The sequence below is a fragment of the Geotrypetes seraphini genome, chromosome 6 (genome assembly GCF_902459505.1).
Source record: "Geotrypetes seraphini chromosome 6, aGeoSer1.1, whole genome shotgun sequence".
Taxonomy (NCBI): domain Eukaryota; kingdom Metazoa; phylum Chordata; class Amphibia; order Gymnophiona; family Dermophiidae; genus Geotrypetes; species Geotrypetes seraphini.
The window spans coordinates 54,737,934-54,760,980 of record NC_047089.1 but is presented as its reverse complement, the minus strand read 5'-3'; the positions used below and the strand labels follow the sequence as shown (position 1 = coordinate 54,760,980).

At 44.5% G+C, this 23,047-nt stretch overlaps 1 protein-coding gene across 7 annotated transcripts in view; it reads left to right on the top strand.

The window, feature by feature from the left end:
• Positions 1-23,047, top strand: part of SPART (spartin) — a 62,811-nt gene that overhangs the window by 23,780 nt on the left and 15,984 nt on the right. For 6 of the 7 annotated variants that reach the window (XM_033949471.1, XM_033949468.1, XM_033949467.1 and 3 more), the window contains exons 3-7: positions 1,168-1,365; positions 3,064-3,184; positions 13,138-13,332; positions 18,315-18,473; positions 19,396-19,486. In XM_033949471.1, coding sequence (XP_033805362.1) covers positions 1,168-1,365; positions 3,064-3,184; positions 13,138-13,332; positions 18,315-18,473; positions 19,396-19,486 — 764 coding nt within the window. Of the gene's footprint in view, positions 1-1,167; positions 1,366-3,063; positions 3,185-13,137; positions 13,333-18,314; positions 18,474-19,395; positions 19,487-22,092; positions 22,883-23,047 lie in introns of those variants that run through there. The other variant, XM_033949472.1, reaches the window with a different exon arrangement.

The following is a 23,047-nucleotide window of genomic DNA, read 5'->3' as shown; positions in this document are numbered from 1 at the left end:
AAAATTTCCATTTATTAGTATTTGCAGAAATTTGACTTTTTTTCCTCATTGATATTCCAAATAAAATAGTATTATAGGATAAAGCCACAGGATTTTCTAAGAAACAATTTATTTGGCCCCCATTTCGATCTCCAAAAAGCCAAAATGAATGGACAGTAGAATAATAAATGATCTAAAAGTCCCTGCTTCGAGATGACAATGCCAACATTTATTTGACTTAGAGCTATCTAACTTTTGTAATCAAACAGGGGTCCAGAAAGCTCGGTGTAACAGGAAAAAACAAGTTTGTCTCATAGATGCTGACATTGTACAACTCATTCTCCAAGACCAAATTCGTGGCCATTGAGTCGCAGTAATTTGATGCTTAATCTCAATGCTCCAAATGTCCCTAAGACCAATTTTTGGTTTTTTTATTTATAAATCCAGATATCAATTTATACCACAGTCAAACCTTGGATAGCGAGTAATGTGGTTTTGAATGTTTTGCAAGACGAGCAAAACATTTTATTAAATTTTAACTCGATAAATGAACATTATCTTGCAGTACAAGCATGTATATGCGTGTCACATCATCAGAACCCACAGTTGAAGCATGCACATGTTATGCTGAGCACATCTGAACGTAATAGAAGCGTCACGCTCAATTTACCCATAGCTCAAGCGCTCACAGCATACGGTGTTTTATATTAAAGTTTTTGGTTTGTGGAACGAATCGTCTTGAGTTTCCATTATTTCCTATGGGGAAATTTACTTTGATATACAAGTGCTCTGAAATACAAGCATGCTTGTAGAACAAATTGTGATCGCAAACCAAGGTTTTACTGTATAAACTGTGATCCCCCCCCCCCCACCCCAGCAATCCGGATAATTGGAGTTTGGATAATCAGCATTCCATTGTAATAATAAAGTGTTGCTTCTAATTTCAGGTTTTCTGAAAAGGACCAAATTCTACTATACTGATTACAAAATTATTTGAGTATAAGCACATGTGCTCTTTAACAGTTTTTAAAATGGGCTATTATAAGAAAACAGTGTTGTATAGTTTGTGCAAAAGTTGTATGATAGCTACTTCATATTTGACCATTATTTATAAAAATGCAACTCTCCTTTCTGAATAAATGGGACAAAAAACCTCTAAACAAATAGCCACTTCTCTTCCTTTTTCAGGTTTGTGATTGGCTATATCCTCTCATGAACACACAGTCACCTGTTCTACACTGCAGCACAGAAGTGTACATGTTTCCTGACATGATGTCACAGATCCCAGGATCCTATGTGGGAGTAGTACTATCTGCAGATATTCCAGCAGCAGATCGGGACCTCTTTGAGGACCTACTAAGGCAGATGTGTGACCTCAAACTTCAGGTAATACTGTTCTGTTGTTTTTATCTGTAGAAGATAACAATTAGTTCAAAGTACTCAGGTGATATTAATATCAAAAGAAGTCTTCCTTTTCATCATGCTAGACCAGTCCAAACAAATGTGTTGTGTTCCCCTACAAGCAGAGGGAGGTAAAGAAACTGAACTCTTCTAGTGAGGATGTGAATAGGTGGAACAGTAGAGAATTAAGGCCTAGATTCACTAAACTTACCGATCCTGTAATGATGGTCGCGATTGTTTGTGTTCCCCGACCCGATTCACTAAACTGCTGTACGATCAAATCTCTTCTCCTCTCCGATCCACCCATGCAAATTAGTAAAACCCCAAGCAAAATAGCCAAGCGATTGATTCACTAACAAATTGCTTGGCTATTTTGAATTGGGTTTCATTAATAATTGTTTGGCTATTTTAAATCTGGTTTTATTATCGTAAAACCCGACTGCTGCAGAAGTCCCTGATTGGCTCAGATGCCTAAGGCCCCTCCCAAGGGAGAAGCCCAAGGCATTTGAGCCAATCAGAGCTTTAGGCCCCTCCCCAAGCATCACATGTTGCACTGGGGAGGAGCCTAAGGCCCAGTGTCTTCGCAAGGAAGAGCAGGTGTAGGAGGTGTTTTCAGTACCTCCTGCTCCTAACTTTAAGGTACGGAGTATGGGGCCTGGAGGGGGAGGGGGGCCTCCGGTGGCAGGAGGGTGTGGGCATCCCTCCTGCCTTTCTTTTTGGAGGGAGGAAGGAGGTCTTTCCGGGCAGGAGGCAGTGGGTATCCCTCCTGTTTTTTCAGGGGGGGGGGAGGGAGGGAGCAGGCACCTTCATAACAGGAGGGAATAAGCAACCCTCCTGCCGTTTGTTTTAGGGTTGCCACATTTGTCAGGGGGGGCACACAATTGTCGGGGGTTGTTGGGGGAGGCTGTGGCAGCGGTGGGTTGGTTTTGTTTTGTTTTTTAATGGGCAGATTTTTTGCTCGTGTAATACACACAAAATATCTGAGCCATTGAAAACAAAAGAACCCAGGCAGACCTGTCGGTAACATAGTTATTGACAGGTTTACAGCAATCAGGTTTTAGGATCAGTAAAACCCGATGCTAAATAGCCAAGCAATGTGAGTGAATCAGTCGCTTGGCTAGCTTGCATGGGGTTTTACTAATTTGCATGGCCAGATCGGAAAATGGGCGATCGAGGGGAAAAGCACGTTTAGTAAATTGGGTCGGTTAGCAGCGATCGTCACTAAACCTGTGAAACAGGTTTAGCGACAATCGCTGACTTTAGTGAATCTAGCCCCATGTTGGGAAGGACGGAGTGTGGTGGTGACAGTATATAGAACACACTACAATATGAAATTCTTAAGGAACTTAATGTTATAGGACTTCTAAGTACATTAAGGTAAAGGGTGAGGAGACTATATTTTCTTGATGCTTTTAGATTGTAAGGTTTGTTTTGAATAATTGTGTGTGCCTGTGTTTGCCGTGTTATTTATAGAATTGTTGCATGTTAATTTGATTGTAAGCCACTTTTTATTAGATAAGGCCCTATATAACATTTTATAGGCAAATGAAATAGTTTAGAAGTGTATATTACTTCCATCACCTTTTCTGGAACATCAAAACGATATACCATAAATAACATGGATTTGAATTTCTTGCCTTACTAAACTACTTCATTCTCTTGCTTGAATTTTTCAACACATAGGCTTTAGATACTGCAAGTGATATGATTAACTTAAGTGAGCGTGTTCACATTGAAAAGGAAGCAACTGAAACAAGAGAGTATCCAGAATGGAGTGGGAAAGTTGCCCAAGGAATTTTGTCAGGTACATTTTCAAAAAGACCAGTTACTCTTTGCATTGCTTGCTAAGTATTGTAATAGGCAGAAATATTCCATCCTGTCTGTTCTTTGTGACATTCCCAGAACCACCACTTCCCTTTTTAGGTACATTTCCCAGACAAGGATGAGCACCTGTTATGGAAAATCAGTCATCCATCTTCCCAAATCTGCTTATGCATGTGCAATGAAACGCATGCATACAAGAAGAGAAACAGAGCAAGGGGCAGTGGGCTGCAGGGTAGAGAGTTGCGCGGGGACAGAAATCCCACCCGTCCCCGCCAAAGTCCCACCCGTCCCCGTGAGGACTCCCACCCGTCCCCACCCGTCCCCGCGAGGAATCCCTCTGTCCCCACCCGTCCCCGCGAGGAATTCCTCCATCCCCGCCCGTCCCCGCGAGGAATCCCCTACGTCCCCGCCCGTCCCTATAAACTACAGAAATAGTTATTTCATTTAATTATGCTACTGAATTAAAGGCTCTGGTAGAAACCCATTTAAAAATAAGCAAAAAGACTTTATTAATTTGGAAATATTAATTGGGAAGAATACATACTTTGTAAACGGGTTTCTACCAGAGCCTCTAATGTTTATAAATTTTTATCAACACAACTAATATACTACTTTATCCTTAAGCAAAAAAAAAAAAAAAAAGAATTTTTTTCCTACCTTTGTTGCCTGGTTTCTGCTTTCTTCATATTCTCATCCAATTCCTTCCATCCACTGCCTCTCTTCTCTCTGTGTCTTCCATTTGCTCTGTTACTGTGCCTCTCCCTTTCTCCCCCCTCCCAAATTGGTCTGGCACCCATCTTTTTCCCTCCGCTCCCCCCATAGTCTGGCACCTCTGTCTTCTTCCCTGCCAGCGTCTTCTTCCTATTCCCTCTTCCCCATTTCCTTCCAGTGTCCTTCTCCCCCACCATCTTCCCCATGTCCTGTCAGGCAGCATCCTTCTCCCCCCTCTGCCTTCCCCATGTCCTTTCAGCGTCCTTCTCCCCCCTCTGTCTTCCCCATGTCCTTTCAGCGGCCTTCTCCCCCCCTGTTTTCCCCATTTCCTTTCAGTGGCCTTCTCCACCCCTGTTTTCCCCATGTCCTTTCAGTGGCATTCTCCACCCCTTTGTCTTCCCCAGTGCTTTCAGGGTCCTTCACCCCCCTCTGTCTTCAACATGTGCTTTCAGCATCCTTCCCCCCCCTCCTCCCGTTTACCCCATGTCCTTTCAGCGTCCTTCTCCTCTCCTTTGTCTTCCCCAGTGCTTTCAGCGGCCTTCTCCCCCCTTAAGCGTCTTTTCTTCTCCACTCCACCTTTCCTCCCTCCCTGCCCCTTACCTTTGTGGCGTTTCCGCACCCGACCGACAACAGAACAGGCCCGGTCGGACAAATCTCCCTGTCTTGTAGCCGCGAATCTAAATTACCTTCTTACAGCAGCTGGAGTATTGAAGCTGCTGTAAGAGGTAATTTAGATTCGCGGCTACAGGGCAGGGAGGTTTGTCGGCCGGGCCTGTTGTCGGTCGATCGGGGGACCTGACCGGCTGTGCACATTCTTCGGGGCGGACCGCCCCCTCCCCCCTCTTTCGTTCGCCATTGCCTTCTTCCTACCTGCCCTGCCGCTCACAGCCGACCGGAAGTCTTCCTGATGTCAGCGCTGACGTCGGAGGAAGGGAGGGCTTTGCTTAAGCCCTCCCTCCAACGTCAGCGCTGACATCGGGAAGATTTCCGTTCGGCTGTGTGCTGCGACAGTGCAGGTAAGGAGGAGGAGACTACCCTCGTGGCTCAAATGCAGTGTACTGCGATCCAACCCCGCAGGAACCCCACGACCCTCGGAGTCGTCCCCACGGGATCCCCGCGACCCTAGGGGGCGTCCTCATGGGATCCCCGTGACCCTAGGGGGCGTCCCCATGGGATCCCCGTGACCCAAAGGGGGAACCCGCGGGATCCCCGCGGGTCCCGCGGGATTCCCGTCATCCCCGTTCCCGTGCAGCTCTCTACTGCAGGGCAGAGAAGAATCCAGGCTCCACCATCAGAAGATGTAAATGAGCCAGTCAGGAGCACAGAAGAAGCAGCATGATGACAGGGAGCCCAGCCTTGTCTACAGAGGAATATAAAAAGACATGGATGGGCTATGTAGTGGGTGAGGTGTTGGGGGGGGGGGGGGCAGAGAAAATGAAAGGGGAGGGAGGTAATATGATGAAGGAAGAAACACCACGGGAAGGGAATACGAAGGGGTGAGGTCACCCTCCCACACAAGTTTGCACTCCTTTCCTCACAATATGCATTCCAACAGCCACACCTACAACAGTATTAGTAGTTATGAGACGTGTGTATCATTTCTGTAGCAGTACTAGATATACACAGCACTGTACACATAGAAGATGGTTCCTTCTCTCTAATGCTTAAAATCTATTTATGACAAATGGCTCAAATAAAAATTAGGGAGTTTGATTTTATTATAGGAATGATTTACAAACAGAAGAACAAGGGGTTAGATTTTCAAAGCAGCCTCAAAAAGATGGGCTTCTAGGATGCCTTAGAATAGGACCAGAGAGGGAATATGACATACCAACTCAGGAATATTTCAGGCAAAAGGCATAGCCAGGTGAGAACAAGAGTCTGGAGTTGACAGCGAAAGGGAAGGGCATAATTAACATGGGATATACAAACCCATAACTCCCCAAACTACAGAACTCCTGAGAGACATTGTTTCATATGAGCCTGCGCCAAGTCTCACCTGCAGACATGCTTGACTGTATGAACAGAGGAAGGGAAAATGTGCCATTTTGTCACACTGTGTAAGCATGCATTGTTAAAATTACCATACCATATCATACAGTTTCTTACACCCTGCAATTGTCAGCAAGGATTCATTGCAACTTACAATAAGATTAATGGATTTTCATTACTGTTACATCAAAAATCATAGATCATATTGATATTAAGTTTGAGATTATAGATTCCGTATGTCTTCAGCGATTTCTTGAACTGAAGGTAATAAGAGATCTGTCACAAGTTACTTGGAAGAGTTCCATATTTTGAGACCTTGAAATTTGAAGATAGAGGGGTGCCGCAGGGCTCAGTGCTTGGACCCGTGCTCTTTAACATCTTTATAAATGATCTGGACATAGGTACGACGAGCGAGGTGATTAAATTTGCGGATGATACGAAGTTATTCAGAGTAGTAAAGACGCAGGGGGATTGCGAAGATCTGCAACGTGACATAATCAAGCTCGAGGAATGGGTATCGACATGGCAGATGAGGTTCAACGTGGATAAGTGTAAAGTGATGCATGTCGGTAACAAAAATCTCATGCACGAATACAGGATGACCGGGGTGGTATTTGGAGAGACCTCCCAGGAAAGGGACTTGGGAGTTCTGATCGACAAGTCGATGAAGCCGTCCACACAATGTGTGGCGGCAGCAAAAAGGGCAAACAGAATGTTAGGAATGATAAAGAAGGGGATCACAAACAGATCAGAGAAGGTTATCATGCCGCTGTACCGGGCCATGGTACGCCCTCACCTGAAGAACTGCATCCAGCACTGGTCACCGTACACGAAGAAGGACATGGTACTACTCGAAAGGGTCCAGAGAAGAGCGACTAAGATGGTTAAGGGGCTGGAGGAGCTGCCGTAAAGCGAAAGATTAGAGAAACTGGGCCTCTTCTCCCTCGAACAGAGGAGATTGAGAGGGGACATGATCGAAACATTCAAGGTACTGAAGGGGATAGCCTTAGTAGATAAAGACAGGTTGTTCACCCTCTCCAAGGTAGGGAGAACAAGAGGGCACTCTCTAAAGTTGAAAGGGGATAGATTCCGTACAAACGTAAGGAAGTTCTTCACCCAGAGAGTGGCAGAAAGCTGGAACACTCTTCCAGAGGCTGTTTTAGGGGAAAACACCCTCCAAGGATTCAAGACAAGTTAGACAAGTTTCTGCTGAACAAGAACGTGTGCTGGTAGGGCTAGTCTCAGTTAGGGTGCTGGTTTTAGACCAGAGGGCTGCCGCGTGAGCGGACTGCTGGGCATGATGGACCACTGGTCTGACTCAGCAGTGGCAATTCTTATGTTCTTATGTGTTTTACGCCATATTCATTGTGGAGAAGGAAAAAAAACATTTTAAAATGCTGGGATGTTCTCAAAGTATAGAAGGAATGTGTGATTTTAATGTCGGATGTCTGTCCAGTAGTTTTTTTTTCCATATATAGCCTTATGGGCAGTCTTAAACTGGATTCTAATTCTTATTGGTGACCAGTGTAGTTCTGCCAGAAGTGGACTGGCCCTCTCGAACCGGCCTAGGCGAAAGATCAGTCTAGCCACTGTGTTCTGGAGCAGTTGTAATCTCTTTAAGTTCTTTCACTGGGATATTACCTTATAGAGAATTACAGTAATCTAGATATGGGTGCAAGACTGCCTGAACTACTATTCTGAAGTTGGTTTGACTCGGGACTGATCTTATCAGCCTTAACTGTCTAAGGCTGAAGAAAAATATCAGTCTGGTCTCTAAATGAAGGACAGGAGTCGACGATGACACTTAATATTTTGACGTTTTTTGCCTGTGGTCAGTACCAGTTCTGAGTGTGGCAGTGAGTTGTAGTCACTAAACCAAAGCCCCTGTGTCTTCTGTTTCATTACCTTAAACTAAAGGACTCAAGGTCCTCGATCAGCTTTGATATGTACTGTAAGGTGTCGGTGAAGGAGTCATTGGCATACGAAAAGGGGGGAACTTGTGGGAGGGAGAAATGCATACCCAAGAGCTCATATACACGTTAAAAAGGAAGGTGACAATGGGGAGCCCTGTGGTACTCCACAAAAGGCTTTCCATCATTGGGACTTCCTACTATCTTTCTTACTTCATATGTTCCATTGCCTAAGAAGTCTGCGAACCACTTTAATACCATTCCATACACACCAAGTTCACCCAATTTTAGGAGTAATAGAGAGTGGTCAACTGCATCATAGGCAGCTGAGGTGTCAAACTGCAACAGAACAGTTTGCCTTTTACTTAGATAAAATTTTGCTTTTGACATTAATTCTAGCAGTAAAGATTCTGTACTGTGCATAAGTCTGAAGCTGGGTTGCGAGTCACGGTATCCATTAACCAGGTTTAAGAAGTTGGATAGTTGTAGGTTGACACAGAATTCTAACAACTTAGCAGGCCACGGTATACCTGCCACTGGACTAAAGTTTTTTCAATTTTAGTCAAATCTAGTCCCACAGCTTTAGAAATGGGGGGTCAATGAAATGGTTGACCATGTTTTTGAATATATACCTTTTGTCAGACACATGTTGAAGTCAGCCATAGCAGAAAAATCAGATGGAGTATAGTCCAATATGTTAGTAGGACAGAGATCTAGGTAACAGTTTTTCTTTGATAGTCTCCTCTTTTGTGGTAACAGTAGAGAACTCCTTCCAGCACCTGTCTGCTGGTATTCCCTCTTCTCTATTGGCATTTACAGAACCTATCTCTATACAGTCTTCTAAGGTGTGAGTAAATGACTCTTTCACTGTCCTGATCTTGTCATCGAGTTCTTGTGAAGAGCAGTCTGTGGTCATGTCTTCAGTGGATATTAGGGAGTTAAAGATCCTGAAGAGACATTTGGAAGAGTTCCTTGATCGATTAATCAAGTTGTCATAATACAGTCTCTTAGCTTCAGTTACAGCCAGCTTATGTTTTATTTCTCTGTTCCAATTGAAGTAGAAACATAGAAAGATGACGGCAGAAAAGGGCTACAGCCCACCAAGTCTGCCCACTCTACTGACCCACCCCATTAAGCCCGAGTGCTAATGACCCAGCTCCTTAACTCGACCCTCGCAGGGATCCCACGTGGATGTCCCATTTATTCTTAAAGTCGAGCACGCTGGTGGCTCTGATCACCTGCTCCGGAAGTTTGTTCCACTGATCCACCACCCTTTCTGTGAAGAAATACTTCCTGGTGTCACCACTAAATTTCCCTCCTCTAAGTTTGAGCGGGTGCCCCCTTGTGACCGAGGGTCCCTTGGGAAAGAATATGTCATTTTCCACCTCGACACGACCTGTGACGTACTTAAATGTCTCTATCATGTCACCCCTTTCCCTGCGCTCTTCTAGAGTATAGAGCTGCAATTTGCCCAGTCTTTCTTCGTATGAGAGACCCTTGAGTCCGGAGACCATCCTAGTGGCCATCCGCTGGACTGACTCAGCTCGAAGCACATCTTTACGGTAATGTGGCCTCCAGAATTGCACACAGTATTCCAGATGAGGTCTCACCATGGTTCTGTAAAGTGGCATAATGACTTCAGGTTTGCGGCTAACGAAGCTTCTATTGATACATCCCATCATTTGCCTTGCCTTGGATGAGGCCTTCTCTACTTGTTTGGCAGCCTTCATGTCTGCACTGATGATTACTCCCAAGTCCCGTTCTTCTGAAGTCCTAGCTAGTGTTTCTCCATTCAAGGTGTATGTTCTGCATGGATTTCTGCTGCCGAGATGCATGACCTTACACTTCTTAGCATTGAAGCCCAGCTGCCATATTGAGGACCAGTTTTCCAACGTGATCAGATCATGCATCATGCTATCCTTGAGATTGCTTTCGCTTACTGTATTACACAGTTTGGCATCGTCGGCAAACAGTGCTACTTTACCCTGAAGCCCTCGGGTCAAGTCCCTTATGAATATGTTGAAAAGGGATGGTCCCAGGACTGAGCCCTGCGGCACTCCGCTGGTCACCTCCGAAGTCTCAGAGAGGGTGCCGTTGACCATCACCCTCTGAAGTCTTCCACTCAGCCAATCATTGACCCATGCAGTTAGTTTCTCACCTAACCCCATCGATTTCATCTTGTTTAATAGTCTACGGTGTGGGACACTGTCAAAAGCTTTACTGAAATCCAAGTACACTATGTCCAGAGACTCTCCCAAGTCTAGCTTTCCTGTTACCCAATCAAAGAAGCTGATAAGATTGGATTGGCATGATCTGCCCTTAGTGAATCCATGTTGGCAGGGATCCCTTAGATTCTCCTCATCCAATATCGTGTCTAATTTACCTTTAAGTAGAGTTTCCATGAGTTTACACACTATTGATGTGAGACTCACCGGTCTGTAATTCGCAGGCTCTGCTCTGCAACCCTTTTTGTGCAGAGGAACGACGTTAGCTGTTTTCCAGTCCAGGGGGACTCTCCCCGTACTTAGGGAGAGATTGAAGAGCATGGCAAACGGTTTTGCCAGAACATCGCATAGCTCTCTGAGCACTCTTGGGTGCAAATTGTCCGGTCCCATGGCTTTGTTCACCTTGAGTTTTGACAGTTCTCTGTAAACATCAGCAGTTGTGAACTCAAAATTCTGAAATGGGTCTTCCATGCTTTGCTTTGTTTCCAGCCGTGGCCCGTGCCCTGGTGCCTCACAAGTAAAGACTGAACAGAAGTAATCATTCAGTAGTTTGGCTTTATCGGAGTCTGTTTCCACATAATCCCCGTCTGGCGTTCTAAGGCGTGTTATCCCGTTTGTGTTCTTTTTTCTGTCGCTAATGTACCTGAAGAAGGATTTGTCCCCTTTCTTAATGTTCTTCACTAGAGTTTCTTCCATTTGAAGCATTTGAAGTAGTGCTCCTGCTTTAGGTCTATTCTTTTTATCTTTGTCCTTAGATCTAGTAATGGTTTGGAATACCAGGGATTATTTTTGTTTCACTTTTACAAGTTTTAATAGGAGCTGTCTTTTCTAGAAATGATGTGCTATTCTACCAGGAGGTTAAGGACTTATCTACATCATCACTAATGGGCTCTAGTTGTTCCATAACTTTATTCTAGAATTTTTCTGCTGGCATCTTACTGCCCCTTTCCATATATATATCGCTTCCTTGGTTGCTGCTACTTTTGTTGTAGGCATTTTTAGATAGTGGTCAGACCATATAACTGGTTCCCAATTAACATGATCTATTAAGGGAAAATTTAGTGCTTTAGAATATAGTAGAGAAGAAGTCTAGGCTGTAATCATCTTTGAGTAGTATCATGAGGGATCATAGTAAAACTAAATTTTTGAAGGCACAAACTTTGGGATTATCATGCACTCCACCCATTGGACTCTAAATGTGCTCTTGCTTATTACTTGGATCACACCAAATCTCACAGAACTTCCATTCAAATGTTCCTATCATTTGATCCAAACAGACTTGGAATGCCTGTCACCAAGAGAACTATCTCCACATGACTGGTAGACCGTGTTTCCTTCTGCTATGCTTGGGCTGGGCTGATGCTTGAAGGTCATGCCACTGCACATAAAATTCAAGCAATGGCGACTTCAGTAGCTCATTTACGTTCTACTCCCATTGAGGACATCTATAAAGCAACCACCTAGTCCTCAATTCATACATTCACATCCTACTATTGTTTAGAGAGTCATTCCAGACTGGATAGTCAGTTCGGCCAAGCAGTTCTACAAAATTTATTCTCTACTTAGATGCCAACTTCCCTCCAACCCATTTGGTTTCGCCAGGCTCATGGTAGTTGTCAAAAAACCTTCTTCTCAGAGGCAAGCTCCCACATGTGAGAATATGCTGCTTGCTTGTCCTTGGATAAAGAATAGTTACTCACTGTAGCAGGTGTTATCAGAGGACAGCAGGCAAGTTTCAAGTTCAAGTTTCAAGTTTATTGATTCTTAATGAATCGCCTATTATAAATTACTAGGCGATGTACAAAACCATAAAACATGTAAAATAAACAATGGTGATAATATAAAAACTGATTTTTGTTATAGATTAAAACAAAAAAAAAATGACAAACAAAAATACTTATATATTAAAACAAATATTAGTTTTAGACACAGTACATACAAGAATTGTGAGGAAAAATGGGGGAGAAATTACAATATTTTAGCAAGAAAAAGAGGGTTACAACTATGGTAAAAAACAAATAGGAGGGGAAGTTAAATTTGGTAAAAAAAAAGAACAAAAAAAAAACAAACTTTAAGGATCATACGCATCTTTAAAGAAGAAAGTTTTTAATGCTTTTTTAAATACGGCTAAATTTTTTAAGTCCCTAATATACTGAGGTAAAAGATTCCATGATTGAGGGGCAAATACTGAAAACATATCATTACGCCTAGTACCAATTACCTTTAAAGAGGGGACCGTAAGAAGGTTAGAAGAAGAGGAGCGAAGTGAACGAGAAGTATTGTAAGGGATTAACCATCTATTTATAAACTGTGGCTCATTAAAATTTATGGCTTTATAAACTAGAAGTAATACTTTGAACGTAATGCAGTGGTTTACAGGAAGCCAATGAGATTTTATTAAGAGGGGAGTGACGTGATCGTATTTTTTGGCAGATATTATCACAGCCCTCCTACGTCTCCTAGTTGGCTTCATAGCTTTGTAACTGAACTGATGTTCTTGTGAACTGACATCGGGCAGGAAGGCACCAGTACACACGTGGTTCGGGCAGTCTTAAAGGTTTAAAGAGGCAAAACACTTTTTAACTGTCTGTGCTGGGTTCCATGGATAATGTCGACTACATGTGAAAATATCTGCCTGCTGCCCTTGGATAACACCTGCTACAGGTGAGTAACTATGCTTTTTATAGATGATGATTCATCTAGTTGGAACAGACTGTTTAAGGCATAATGACGCTGGACAAAGTTTGTCCATGTCCTCATGAGCTCTATCCTCATCCCCTCGTCCCCAAGTCATTCTCTAATAAGTCCTTTTGAATAAAATTTCATGGTAGTGTAGTTCTCTTCTCTCTTCCCACCCCCCACATACACCATGGCATAATGGTGTGTGGTTTTAAAAATTGGTCTGTTAGTCCAGGCAAAGAAATAAGGCAGCCAGTACCCAAAAGAATAAATAGAATTATGGAACTCACTAAGAGTGTAGATTAGATCCAGCAGGTTTGAAAGTGGGTGCTGGAAACTTTCCTCTTGTAGTTTGTGTCATCCTGAGAATAGCCTCAATAAAATGTTTGCATAAATAATATCTTGTTTTGTTTCAGGAGCATCCTTTCTAAGCTGGGGTCTGGTTAAAGGTGCTGAGTACACTGGAAAAGCTATTCAGAAAGGTGCATCTAAACTGAGAGAACACATTCATCCAGAAGAGAAACCTTTGGAAGTCAGTCCAGTGGTGACAAAGGGACTTCATGTAGCAAAGCAAGCTACAGGTGGAGCAGTGAAAGTCAGCCAGTTTTTAGGTAAAATTTTTTAATTTATAGTTTAAATAGTTTTGCATACTGTTTTTGTACTATGCATACTTAAGTATGTTAAAATATGTTGAAATTATTTTTAAAACACTTTTTATCTCTTATGACTCTTTAACATACTGTGCTACTGTTACTATTTTCATTGCTATGGTGGTACTAGAGTTATACAGCATTGTACAGCTGCACATGAGAAGTTCTGCTCTATACAGCTTACAATTTAGTCAGTTCATATTGACAACATGTGCAATCAACTTTATTATAGTGAATATAGTTAAAATTGAGAATGCTAAAGAAGGGCTAAGCTTTAAAATTTAAAAGCAACTTCTGAGGTATGATTTTAGAGGAGATTATGGCCAAAGAAGAAGTATGAATACCTGCTAGAGGCATTGTGCTTCAAGCTGTGCTTTTCCTCACTGTGTCCAGCCCATGATTCAAAAGTGGACCTGCTAAGCCAGAAGTAGTGAGGGAGGACACGACTGCACACAAATAAAAGTACTCTACAAGTTTTTATACGGTTATACAAATTTTTAAATAATTAACTAAGAAAGAGATTGAAAATTCTATTTTTTACCAAGTTGTGCAAGTCTGGCGTTCTTTGCCAAGAGAATTAAAAACATTGAACTACTACTATTTATCATTTTTATAGCACTGAAAAGTGTACACAGTGCTGTACAGTCAACACACAATAGACAAGTCTCTGCTCAGAAGAGCTTACAATCTAATTGGACAGACAGGACATACAGGGGTTGGAGATTTCTTACAGAGCGAATGATTGGAAGGACATAGGTAATTTTATGGTGAGTGGGAGTTAGCAGTTGAAGGCAGTATCAAAAAAGTGGGCTTTTAGCTTGGATTTGAACACTACCAGAGAAGGTGCCTGATGTAATGACTCAAGCAGTTTGCTCCATGCATAAAGCACAGCAAGATAGAAGGGACGGAGTCTGAAGGTGGCAGTGGAGGGAAAAGGGTATGGATAAGGGACTTGCCCGATGAATGGAGTTCACGGGGGTCCTTAGGGGGAGAAAGATTGAGTATGGAGAGAGATTGAGGGGCTGCAATGTGAGTGCACTTGTAGGTCAGTAAGAGAAATTTGAACTGTATTTTGAAATGGATGGGGAGCCAGTGAAGTGACAAGGGGAGGGGTAATGTGAGCGTGGCGGCTCTCACAGGAATACAAGAATTTTTTGCATGGATTGAAGGGGAGAGAAATGGTTGAGCGGAAGACCTGAAAGAAGCAAGTTGCAGTAGTCTATGTGAGAAGTGATGAGAATGTGGCTAAATGTTTTGGTAGAGTGCTTGGAAAGTAGAGGCCATATTTTGGTAAAATTATAGAGGAAAAAGTGACAGGCTTTAGCAGTTTGTTGGATGTGAGCGGAGGAGAGGTTGCAAGCCAACGAGATAGGGAGGAAATATTCACATATCGATGTCAAATCTTTTTTTATTTATCTCTGGAAAAGAAAGTGATATAATTGCAGGTAAACATCCAAACATTTCCTTGATTTACCGTATTTTCGCGGATATAACGCGCGCGTTATACGTGATTTTACGTACCGCGCATACCCCTCGCGCGTTATATGCCTGAGCGCGGTATACAAAAGTTTTTAAACATAGTTCCCACCCCGCCCGACGCCCGATTCACCCCCCCAGCAGGACCGCTCGCACCCCCACCCCGAACGACCGCTCGCACGCGCTCCCACCCGCACCCGCATCCACGATCGGAGCAAGAGGGAGCCCAAGCCCTCTTGCCCGGCCGACTCCCCGACGTCCGATACATCCCCCCCCCAGCAGGACCACTCGCACCCTCACCCCGAAGGACCGCCGACTCCCCAACAATATCGGGCCAGGAGGGAGCCCAAACCCTCCTGGCCACGGCGACCCCCTAACCCCACCCCGCACTACATTACGGGCAGGAGGGATCCCAGGCCCTCCTGCCCTCGACGCAAACCCCCCTCCCTCCAACGACCGCCCCCCCCCAAGAACCCCCGCCCGTCCCCCAGCCGACCCGCGACCCCCCTGGCCGACCCCCACGACACCCCCACCCGCCTTCCCCGTACCTTTGTGTAGTTGGGCCAGAAGGGAGCCCAAACCCTCCTGGCCACGGCGACCCCCTAACCCCACCCCGCACTACATTACGGGCAGGAGGGATCCCAGGCCCTCCTGCCCTCGACGCAAACCCCCCTCCCCCCCAGCCGACCCGCGACCCCCCTGGCCGACCCCCACGACCCCCCCACCCCCCTTCCCCGTACCTTTGGAAGTTGGCCGGACAGACGGGAGCCAAACCCGCCTGTCCGGCAGGCAGCCAACGAAGGAATGAGGCCGGATTGGCCCATCCGTCCTAAAGCTCCGCCTACTGGTGGGGCCTAAGGCGCGTGGGCCAATCAGAATAGGCCCTGGAGCCTTAGGTCCCACCTGGGGGCGCGGCCTGAGGCACATGGGCCAAACCCGACCATGTGTCTCAGGCCGCGCCCCCAGGTGGGACCTAAGGCTCCAGGGCCTATTCTGATTGGCCCACGCGCCTTAGGCCCCACCAGTAGGCGGAGCTTTAGGACGGATGGGCCAATCCGGCCTCATTCCTTCGTTGGCTGCCTGCCGGACAGGCGGGTTTGGCTCCCGTCTGTCCGGCCAACTTCCAAAGGTACGGGGAAGGGGGGTCGCGGGTCGGCTGGGGGGGAGGGGGGTTTGCGTCGAGGGCAGGAGGGCCTGGGATCCCTCCTGCCCGTAATGTAGTGCGGGGTGGGGTTAGGGGGTCGCCGTGGCCAGGAGGGTTTGGGCTCCCTTCTGGCCCAACTACACAAAGGTACGGGGAAGGCGGGTGGGGGTGTCGTGGGGGTCGGCCAGGGGGGTCGCGGGTCGGCTGGGGGACGGGCGGAGGTTCTTGGGGGGGGGGCGGTCGTTGGGGGGAGGGGGTTTGCGTCGAGGGCAGGAGGGCCCGGGATCCCTCCTGCCCGTAATGTAGTGCGGGGTGGGGTTAGGGGGTCGCCGTGGCCAGGAGGGTTTGGGCTCCCTTCTGGCCCAACTACACAAAGGTACGGGGAAGGCGGGTGGGGGTGTCGTGGGGGTCGGCCAGGGGGGTCGCGGGTCGGCTGGGGGACGGGCGGAGGTTCTTGGGGGGGGGCGGTCGTTGGAGGGAGGGGGGTTTGCGTCGAGGGCAGGAGGGCCTGGGATCCCTCCTGCCCGTAATGTAGTGCGGGGTGGGGTTAGGGGGTCGCCGTGGCCAGGAGGGTTTGGGCTCCCTCCTGGCCCGATATTGTTGGGGAGTCGGCGGTCCTTCGGGGTGAGGGTGCGAGTGGTCCTGCCGGGGGGGGGGGGGTGTATCGGACGTCGGGGGGGGGGCATCAGGCTTTCAGGATGGGGACAGACCTTCAAGGGGGGGCAGGACTTCAAGGGAGGACAGTGCACGGAAGTCAGGGGGGGTGAACGGAGAGTCGGGACAGCGCACGGAAAGTCAGGGCGGGCGAAAGGAGAGTCGGGCAGCATGCGCGTTATATGCCTGAGCGCGGTATAGAAAAGTTTTTGTACATATCATCGTGATTTCTGCGCGCTATACCCCTGTGCGCGTTTTACAATGGTGCGCGTTATATCCGCGAAAATACGGTACTCGTGAAACAAAAAGCTAATTGCAGTTAGAATACACATTTTTGTGGATATCTTTTGTTTCATGAGTAAATCAAGGAAATGTTTGGATGTTTACCAGCAATTATATCACTTTCTTTTCCAGAAATAAATTAAAAAAAGATTTGACATGGATATGTGAACATTTCTTAAGAAAGAACTTAATATTTCATGGGGTGTCCTAATTTTTTCACATGACTATAGATTTAATGAAAATTTGTTGAAGCCTAAGAGCCAGTCCAAAAACTGACTTCTTTCATGTCTCCTTCCCCATCCCTCCAACATTGTCCATAGTAGTAGTTCTTTTAGAAACTATTAAGGCTTTTTCCAATTCTGTGTCCCTGAGCAAAGAAATGTTTATTAAATCAGTTAAGGTGCCTCTGCAAATCACTAGCAGAAACCAGCAGTTTCCCTTCTGAAAGCATGCTCTCTCCTTCTTGGAATCAGCACCAGCACTTAGTCTCTCTGTGTCAATTACCTCCTTCCCCTTAGTTCCCTCTCTTTCTCTCAGATTTTAACAGTTTAATGCCATTGTTGGGATATTTTTATAACTGCAAATTATATTTTCAATCTTTAATCAGCATTCACAGAGATCAAAATGCTCTAGGAGAAGGAAGTGGTGCTTCATTTTAGATAGGGGAAGGAGTGTTAGCACTCTGGTTATGGCCTCTCAGTGCTTTATTTAGGGCAAGAGATTTGTAATGGACCATCAGTGACCCTACAGTGTACTGATCTAGATAGGGCTGGATGTTGGTGCCAGCATGCTCTATCTGTTCAGGGGTGGGCATAACTCCCAGGTGCTCTGGTTTGGGGTAATTGCCTTAGGCAGAAAAAGCAGCTGCTCCCTGTGCCATCTCATATGTTGCAGCAGGATGTTTTGAGGCAGCAGTTGAGAAATTTATTGGTAGTTCTTTGACCTAGTGCCTGTACTTTGTAATCTGTGATCTTTATCAGTAGGATTATTCAAAAATAAATACCAGGCAAGGTGCGGTACATGTAACTCAGCCAAGGTTGCCTCTTGTTTAGCAAAATGACTTGGGATCCAGAAAGTGGCAAATAGGCTGAAGTTCTGTGACAAGTTGGATGTGTATAATTTTAAGCAGATTTCTTATACTACCTGTACCTGGAAAAACTGAGAGAAACTGAAATTGAAAAACAGAGAAACTGTAATGACCATTTTATTACCAAAAACTCCCACTGATTTAAAATTCATAGCACTTTTTTACAAGGCGATTCTAATGCTTGAGCACTGATTGAATCAAATAATTGTAAAATTGGGTTTAAAAATATATATGAAACATGTGAATGTTTGGTGGTAATATCATGTGGGTGTCCTTGTGTTTTTTTTTAATTGGATACAGTTGATGGCGTATGTTCTATAGCAAGCTATGTAGGTAGAGAGTTGGCCCCACATGTCAAGAAGCATGGGAGTAAATTAATTCCAGAAGCTATCAAAAAAGACAAGGATGGAAAGTCTACACTGGATGGTGCCTTGGTTGTAGCAGCAAGTGGAGTTCAAGGTAACAAAAGGAAGATGCATTTTTATACATCTGTAACTAGTATAGTTGCCTAGAGCAGTGGGTCTCAAACCTGCCCTGGGGGACCACCAGCCAGTCAGGCTAATAAATATACATGAGACAGATTTGCATGGCTGTTGCCTCCATTATATGCAAATCTGTATCATGCATATTCATTAGGGATATCCTAAATATTCAATTGGCTGGTGATCCTCCAGGACAGATTTGACAACCACTGTGCTAGAAAACATATTTGGGGAAACTACCATTTTCTGCTGTGTATTGATAAGGATTGTAAAATATTAGTTATGTTTGTTTATTGCATTCTTTTTATTTAGTTAGTTAATGTTTTATTGTGTTTGATGTTGAAACATGTTTTAGCATTTTTAAAAATATGCATGCATGTAATTTTGTAAACTACATAGTTCTTATGCGGTATATAAATTTTTAAATAAATATTTGATAAGTATAGGGGCTCATTTTCAAAACACATAGATTTGCAACTTGCATTAAAAATTAGCACCAGTCTTGCTGTTTATTCTTGAGCTGTACCATGAAATGTATTTGTTCCCTTAGAACAGTAAGTACTGTGCCCAGAGCCTGGGAAAGAGTGTGAAGGGTAGGGGAGAGGTAGGCCACAGGCTGACTCCAGTGTTTCTTAGCTGGAGTCCTGGCAAGGAGCTCTGGGACAAGTGAAAGGTCACTGATATGGTGGTTGTCATGACTTTGAGACAGTTTTGCCAGACTACACAAATTCAATGGCTGCAGCTTCTATTTTACACCCAGGCTTTGATTCAAGCTCCTCCTTTTATATTTATTTAGCAAGTTAAAGTAGCTAAACACTATTTTACTTGGTTAAATGGTTATTTTACTAGAGGGTTCTATTCCCTAATAGTGATTTCATTCTACTTGATTCTGCTTACAGGATTTGTAGCAGTCTGGCAGGGATTGGAAAGCGCAGCAATAAACATTGCTAAAAGTGTTGCATCCGAAACTGTGCAAACAGTCAAGTACAAGTAAGTTTCATTTTGTAATTATGAATGTTGCGCTATCCTTTGTACATAGTAGAAGGCATAGGCCAGGGGGGGCGTGGCTTGGACACGCATGAGGAAGGTCGGCTAATAAGAGAGCTCCGTAGAAAAAGACCTTGAAAGTCTTAAAAAGTCGTAAGAAATTAAAGTATTTTCAAAAAAAACCCCAGATTTATGATAAATAAAGAAGATAAGAGGATGGCGTCAGGAAAACAAAACAAAAATGACTTTGCAATGTCTGGCAGTAGTAAGAGAGCGAAACCTGAACAGGAAACAGGGTTAAAGATGGCAGATATAGAGGTAATGAAAGAACTGAAGGAAATTAAAGAAATGCTTTCAGTTTTAACTAAAAAAGTTACGGATATATCGGAGGAAGTTTCAACTTTAAACAAAAAGATGGATCTACTGGAAATTAAATCAAACAATTTAGAAGAAAGAATGTTGATTGTAGAGGAGGAAGTATGTTATAGCCAAACGGATAGAAAAAAAATAGAAATACTCTCTAAGGAGCTGGAAGATTATTCAAACCGTGAAAGAAGAAGTACCGTATTTTCACGCAGATAACGCGCACCCGTGTAAAACGCGCACACGGGTATAGCGCGCAGAAACCACGATTTTATGTACAAAAAACTTTTGTATACCGCGCTCACGGGTATACCGCGCATGCAGCCCGACTGTCCTTTCGCCCGCCCCGACTCTCCTTTCACCCTCCCCGACTCTCCATGCGCTGTCCCGACTATCCGTTCACCCTCCCTGACTTTCCGTGCACTGCCCCGCCTCTCCGTGCGCTGTCCCGACTCTCCACGATCGGAGCAAGAGGGAGCCCAAGCCCTCTTGCCCGGCCGACTCCCCAACTCCCCGACAATATCGGGCCAGGAGGGAGCCCAAACCCTCCTGGCCACGGCGACCCCCTACCCCCACCCCGCACTACATTACGGGCAGGAGGGATCCCAGGCCCTCCTGCCCTCGACGCAAACCCCCCTCCCTCCAACGACCGCCCCCCCCCCCAAGAACCTCCGACCGCCCCCCCCAGCCGACCCGCGACCCCCCTGGCCAAGCCCCACGACACCCCCACCCCCCTTCCCCGTACCTTTGGTAGTTGGCCGGACAGACGGGAGCCAAACCCGCCTGTCCGGCAGGCAGCCAACGACGGAATGAGGCCGGATTGGCCCATCCGTCCCAAAGCTCCGCCTACTGGTGGGGCCTAAGGCGCGTGGGCCAATCAGAATAGGCCCTGGAGCCTTAGGTCCCACCTGGGGGCGCGGTTGGAGGGCCTGGGATCCCTCCTGCCCGTAATGTAGTGCGGGGTGGGGGTAGGGGGTCGCCGTGGCCAGGAGGGTTTGGGCTCCCTCCTGGCCCGATATTGTCGGGGAGTTGGGGAGTCGGCCGGGCAAGAGGGCTTGGGCTCCCTCTTGCTCCGATCGTGGATGCGGGTGGGAGCGCGTGCGAGCGGTCGTTCGGGGTGGGGGTGCGGGCGGTCCTGCTGGGGGGGGGTGAATCGGGCGTCGGGCGGGGTGGGAACTATGTAAAAAAAATTTTGTATACCGCGCTCACGCGTATAACGCGCGAGGGGTATGCGCGGTAGGTAAAAACGCGTATAACGCGCGTGTTATATGCGTGAAAATACGGTAATGTCCGCTTGATTGGCTTACCGGAAGGAGCAGAAAAAGGAAATCCGGTTGTCTTTATTGAAAATTTACTACCCAAACTGCTTCCGTTAAAAACAAAATATCCCATAGAGGTGGAAAGGGCACATAGAGTGCCGTTAAAAAGAGTAGAAAATCAACATGGACCGAGGCCATTCATATTTAAGCTATTGCGACACCAGCAGGTCATGGAAGTATTTCAATTAGCAAAGCAAAATAAAGGGCTGAAATATCAGGATGCTTATATTCACTTTATTCCAGATTTTGCAAAAAGCACAGCTACAAAAAGGAAAAAATTGCCAGAATTAAGACCAAAATTGAGAGAGTTGGGTGCAAAGTTTGGCTTAGTGTACCCGGCAAATATGAAGGTTACTATTGGAAATAAAACTTTAACCTTTGATGATGCAGAGAAACTGGATAAATTTATTCAAAATCAAGAAGTGCCAATGTCGTCTTAATTTCTGTTTGATGTATCTTTGAACTTATTATTTAGAAATGGTGGAATATTATATTATACTATATTATTCATTTAAAAAAAAGAAAATATTGTTTTATATTGTTTTATTTGGGGAAGTTACTATATTTTCAAAAAGCAATGATTTAGAATGTTCTTAACCTTGCTTCAAATATATTCTATGTCAACGATTTTCTTGCTTAGAATTAGAATGGAAATTCTATGATGCAAATATAAAATTGTCAAGTGGCTTACAGTAATCTACAGGTTTGAGAATGGGGATTGATTTTGCAAGATCATCAATTAAATTCCACAACCTGATATGAAATGTTGATAGCTGGTAGAATAGCTGTAACGGGTATAAGAGGAATATGAAATTAATGATGGAAATAGTGTTTTTTCGGGTAGAGGGGTTTTTTTTCTATGGGGAAGTTGCTGCGGAATTAAATACTAGCCATATTTGTAGGCTTATTAATTTTTTTTTTCAAAAGTCTTAGAAGAGAGAGCGGAAAAGGATCAAAAATTCTTACTGAACTCGGGAAACTTACATTCCCGAAAGTCTGTGCGGCAGGAAATACGGGAAGTGAATTTTCACACGTACCAGAAACACTAGGAACGATGAAGATATATATATTATACTTTTTACTATAAGGATAACGCAGTACAGCGGAAACAAGAAGAAAGAAGAGGAAATGGAAATCAGAACATTATTTGCAAGAACATTGGACGATCGAAGGGAAACCTACAGTCCGTTCTCTCTTCAAAAGATAAAAAAAAAAAGATAAATGGGGGGAAAAATGATATGTATGGCTGGTGTGTGATTCTGCGGTGGCATCTTCTGTGGGGAAGGGCTCTTTGCTCGAGGATTCATTATTCACATATCATTATGTTCCCAAATTACTATATTACATTGATGTTATATATGATGAGGAAAAAAAAAAAAAAGTGGCTTTATTGATTTAAGCTGCTATTAAAGATAAAATACTTTATTTATTTTTTAAATATTTAATATAAAATATAACAGAAAAGAAAGAACGGTATTATTTTCTATATTCATTCCATGATTTAAATTAGCATACCGATGGAATGGAGAGGTATTAATGAGTTGGTGATATTGGACATAGCATTTTCAAGATATCTTTAGAAATGCACATGAGGTTGATTTAATTCATCATTAATATGATATATGTATTATTATTTATATCTGAATATCATTTTAAATATTTAGTGACTTAATTTGAATTTGGAAATGGGAAAAGGTCTTCTTGGAGTGTGTTATTGCCGATCTTGATATGCGTAAGGCCAAGTTTACACAACTTTTACTTAGTGGGGAGGGGGGAGGGAGAAGAGGGATAGAAATGGGTAAAGAAAGTTCTAAAGGTAAGGGATTAATAAAAGTAAAAAGAATAAGTATTAAATATGTGTGGATATCTGATCAAAATTTTT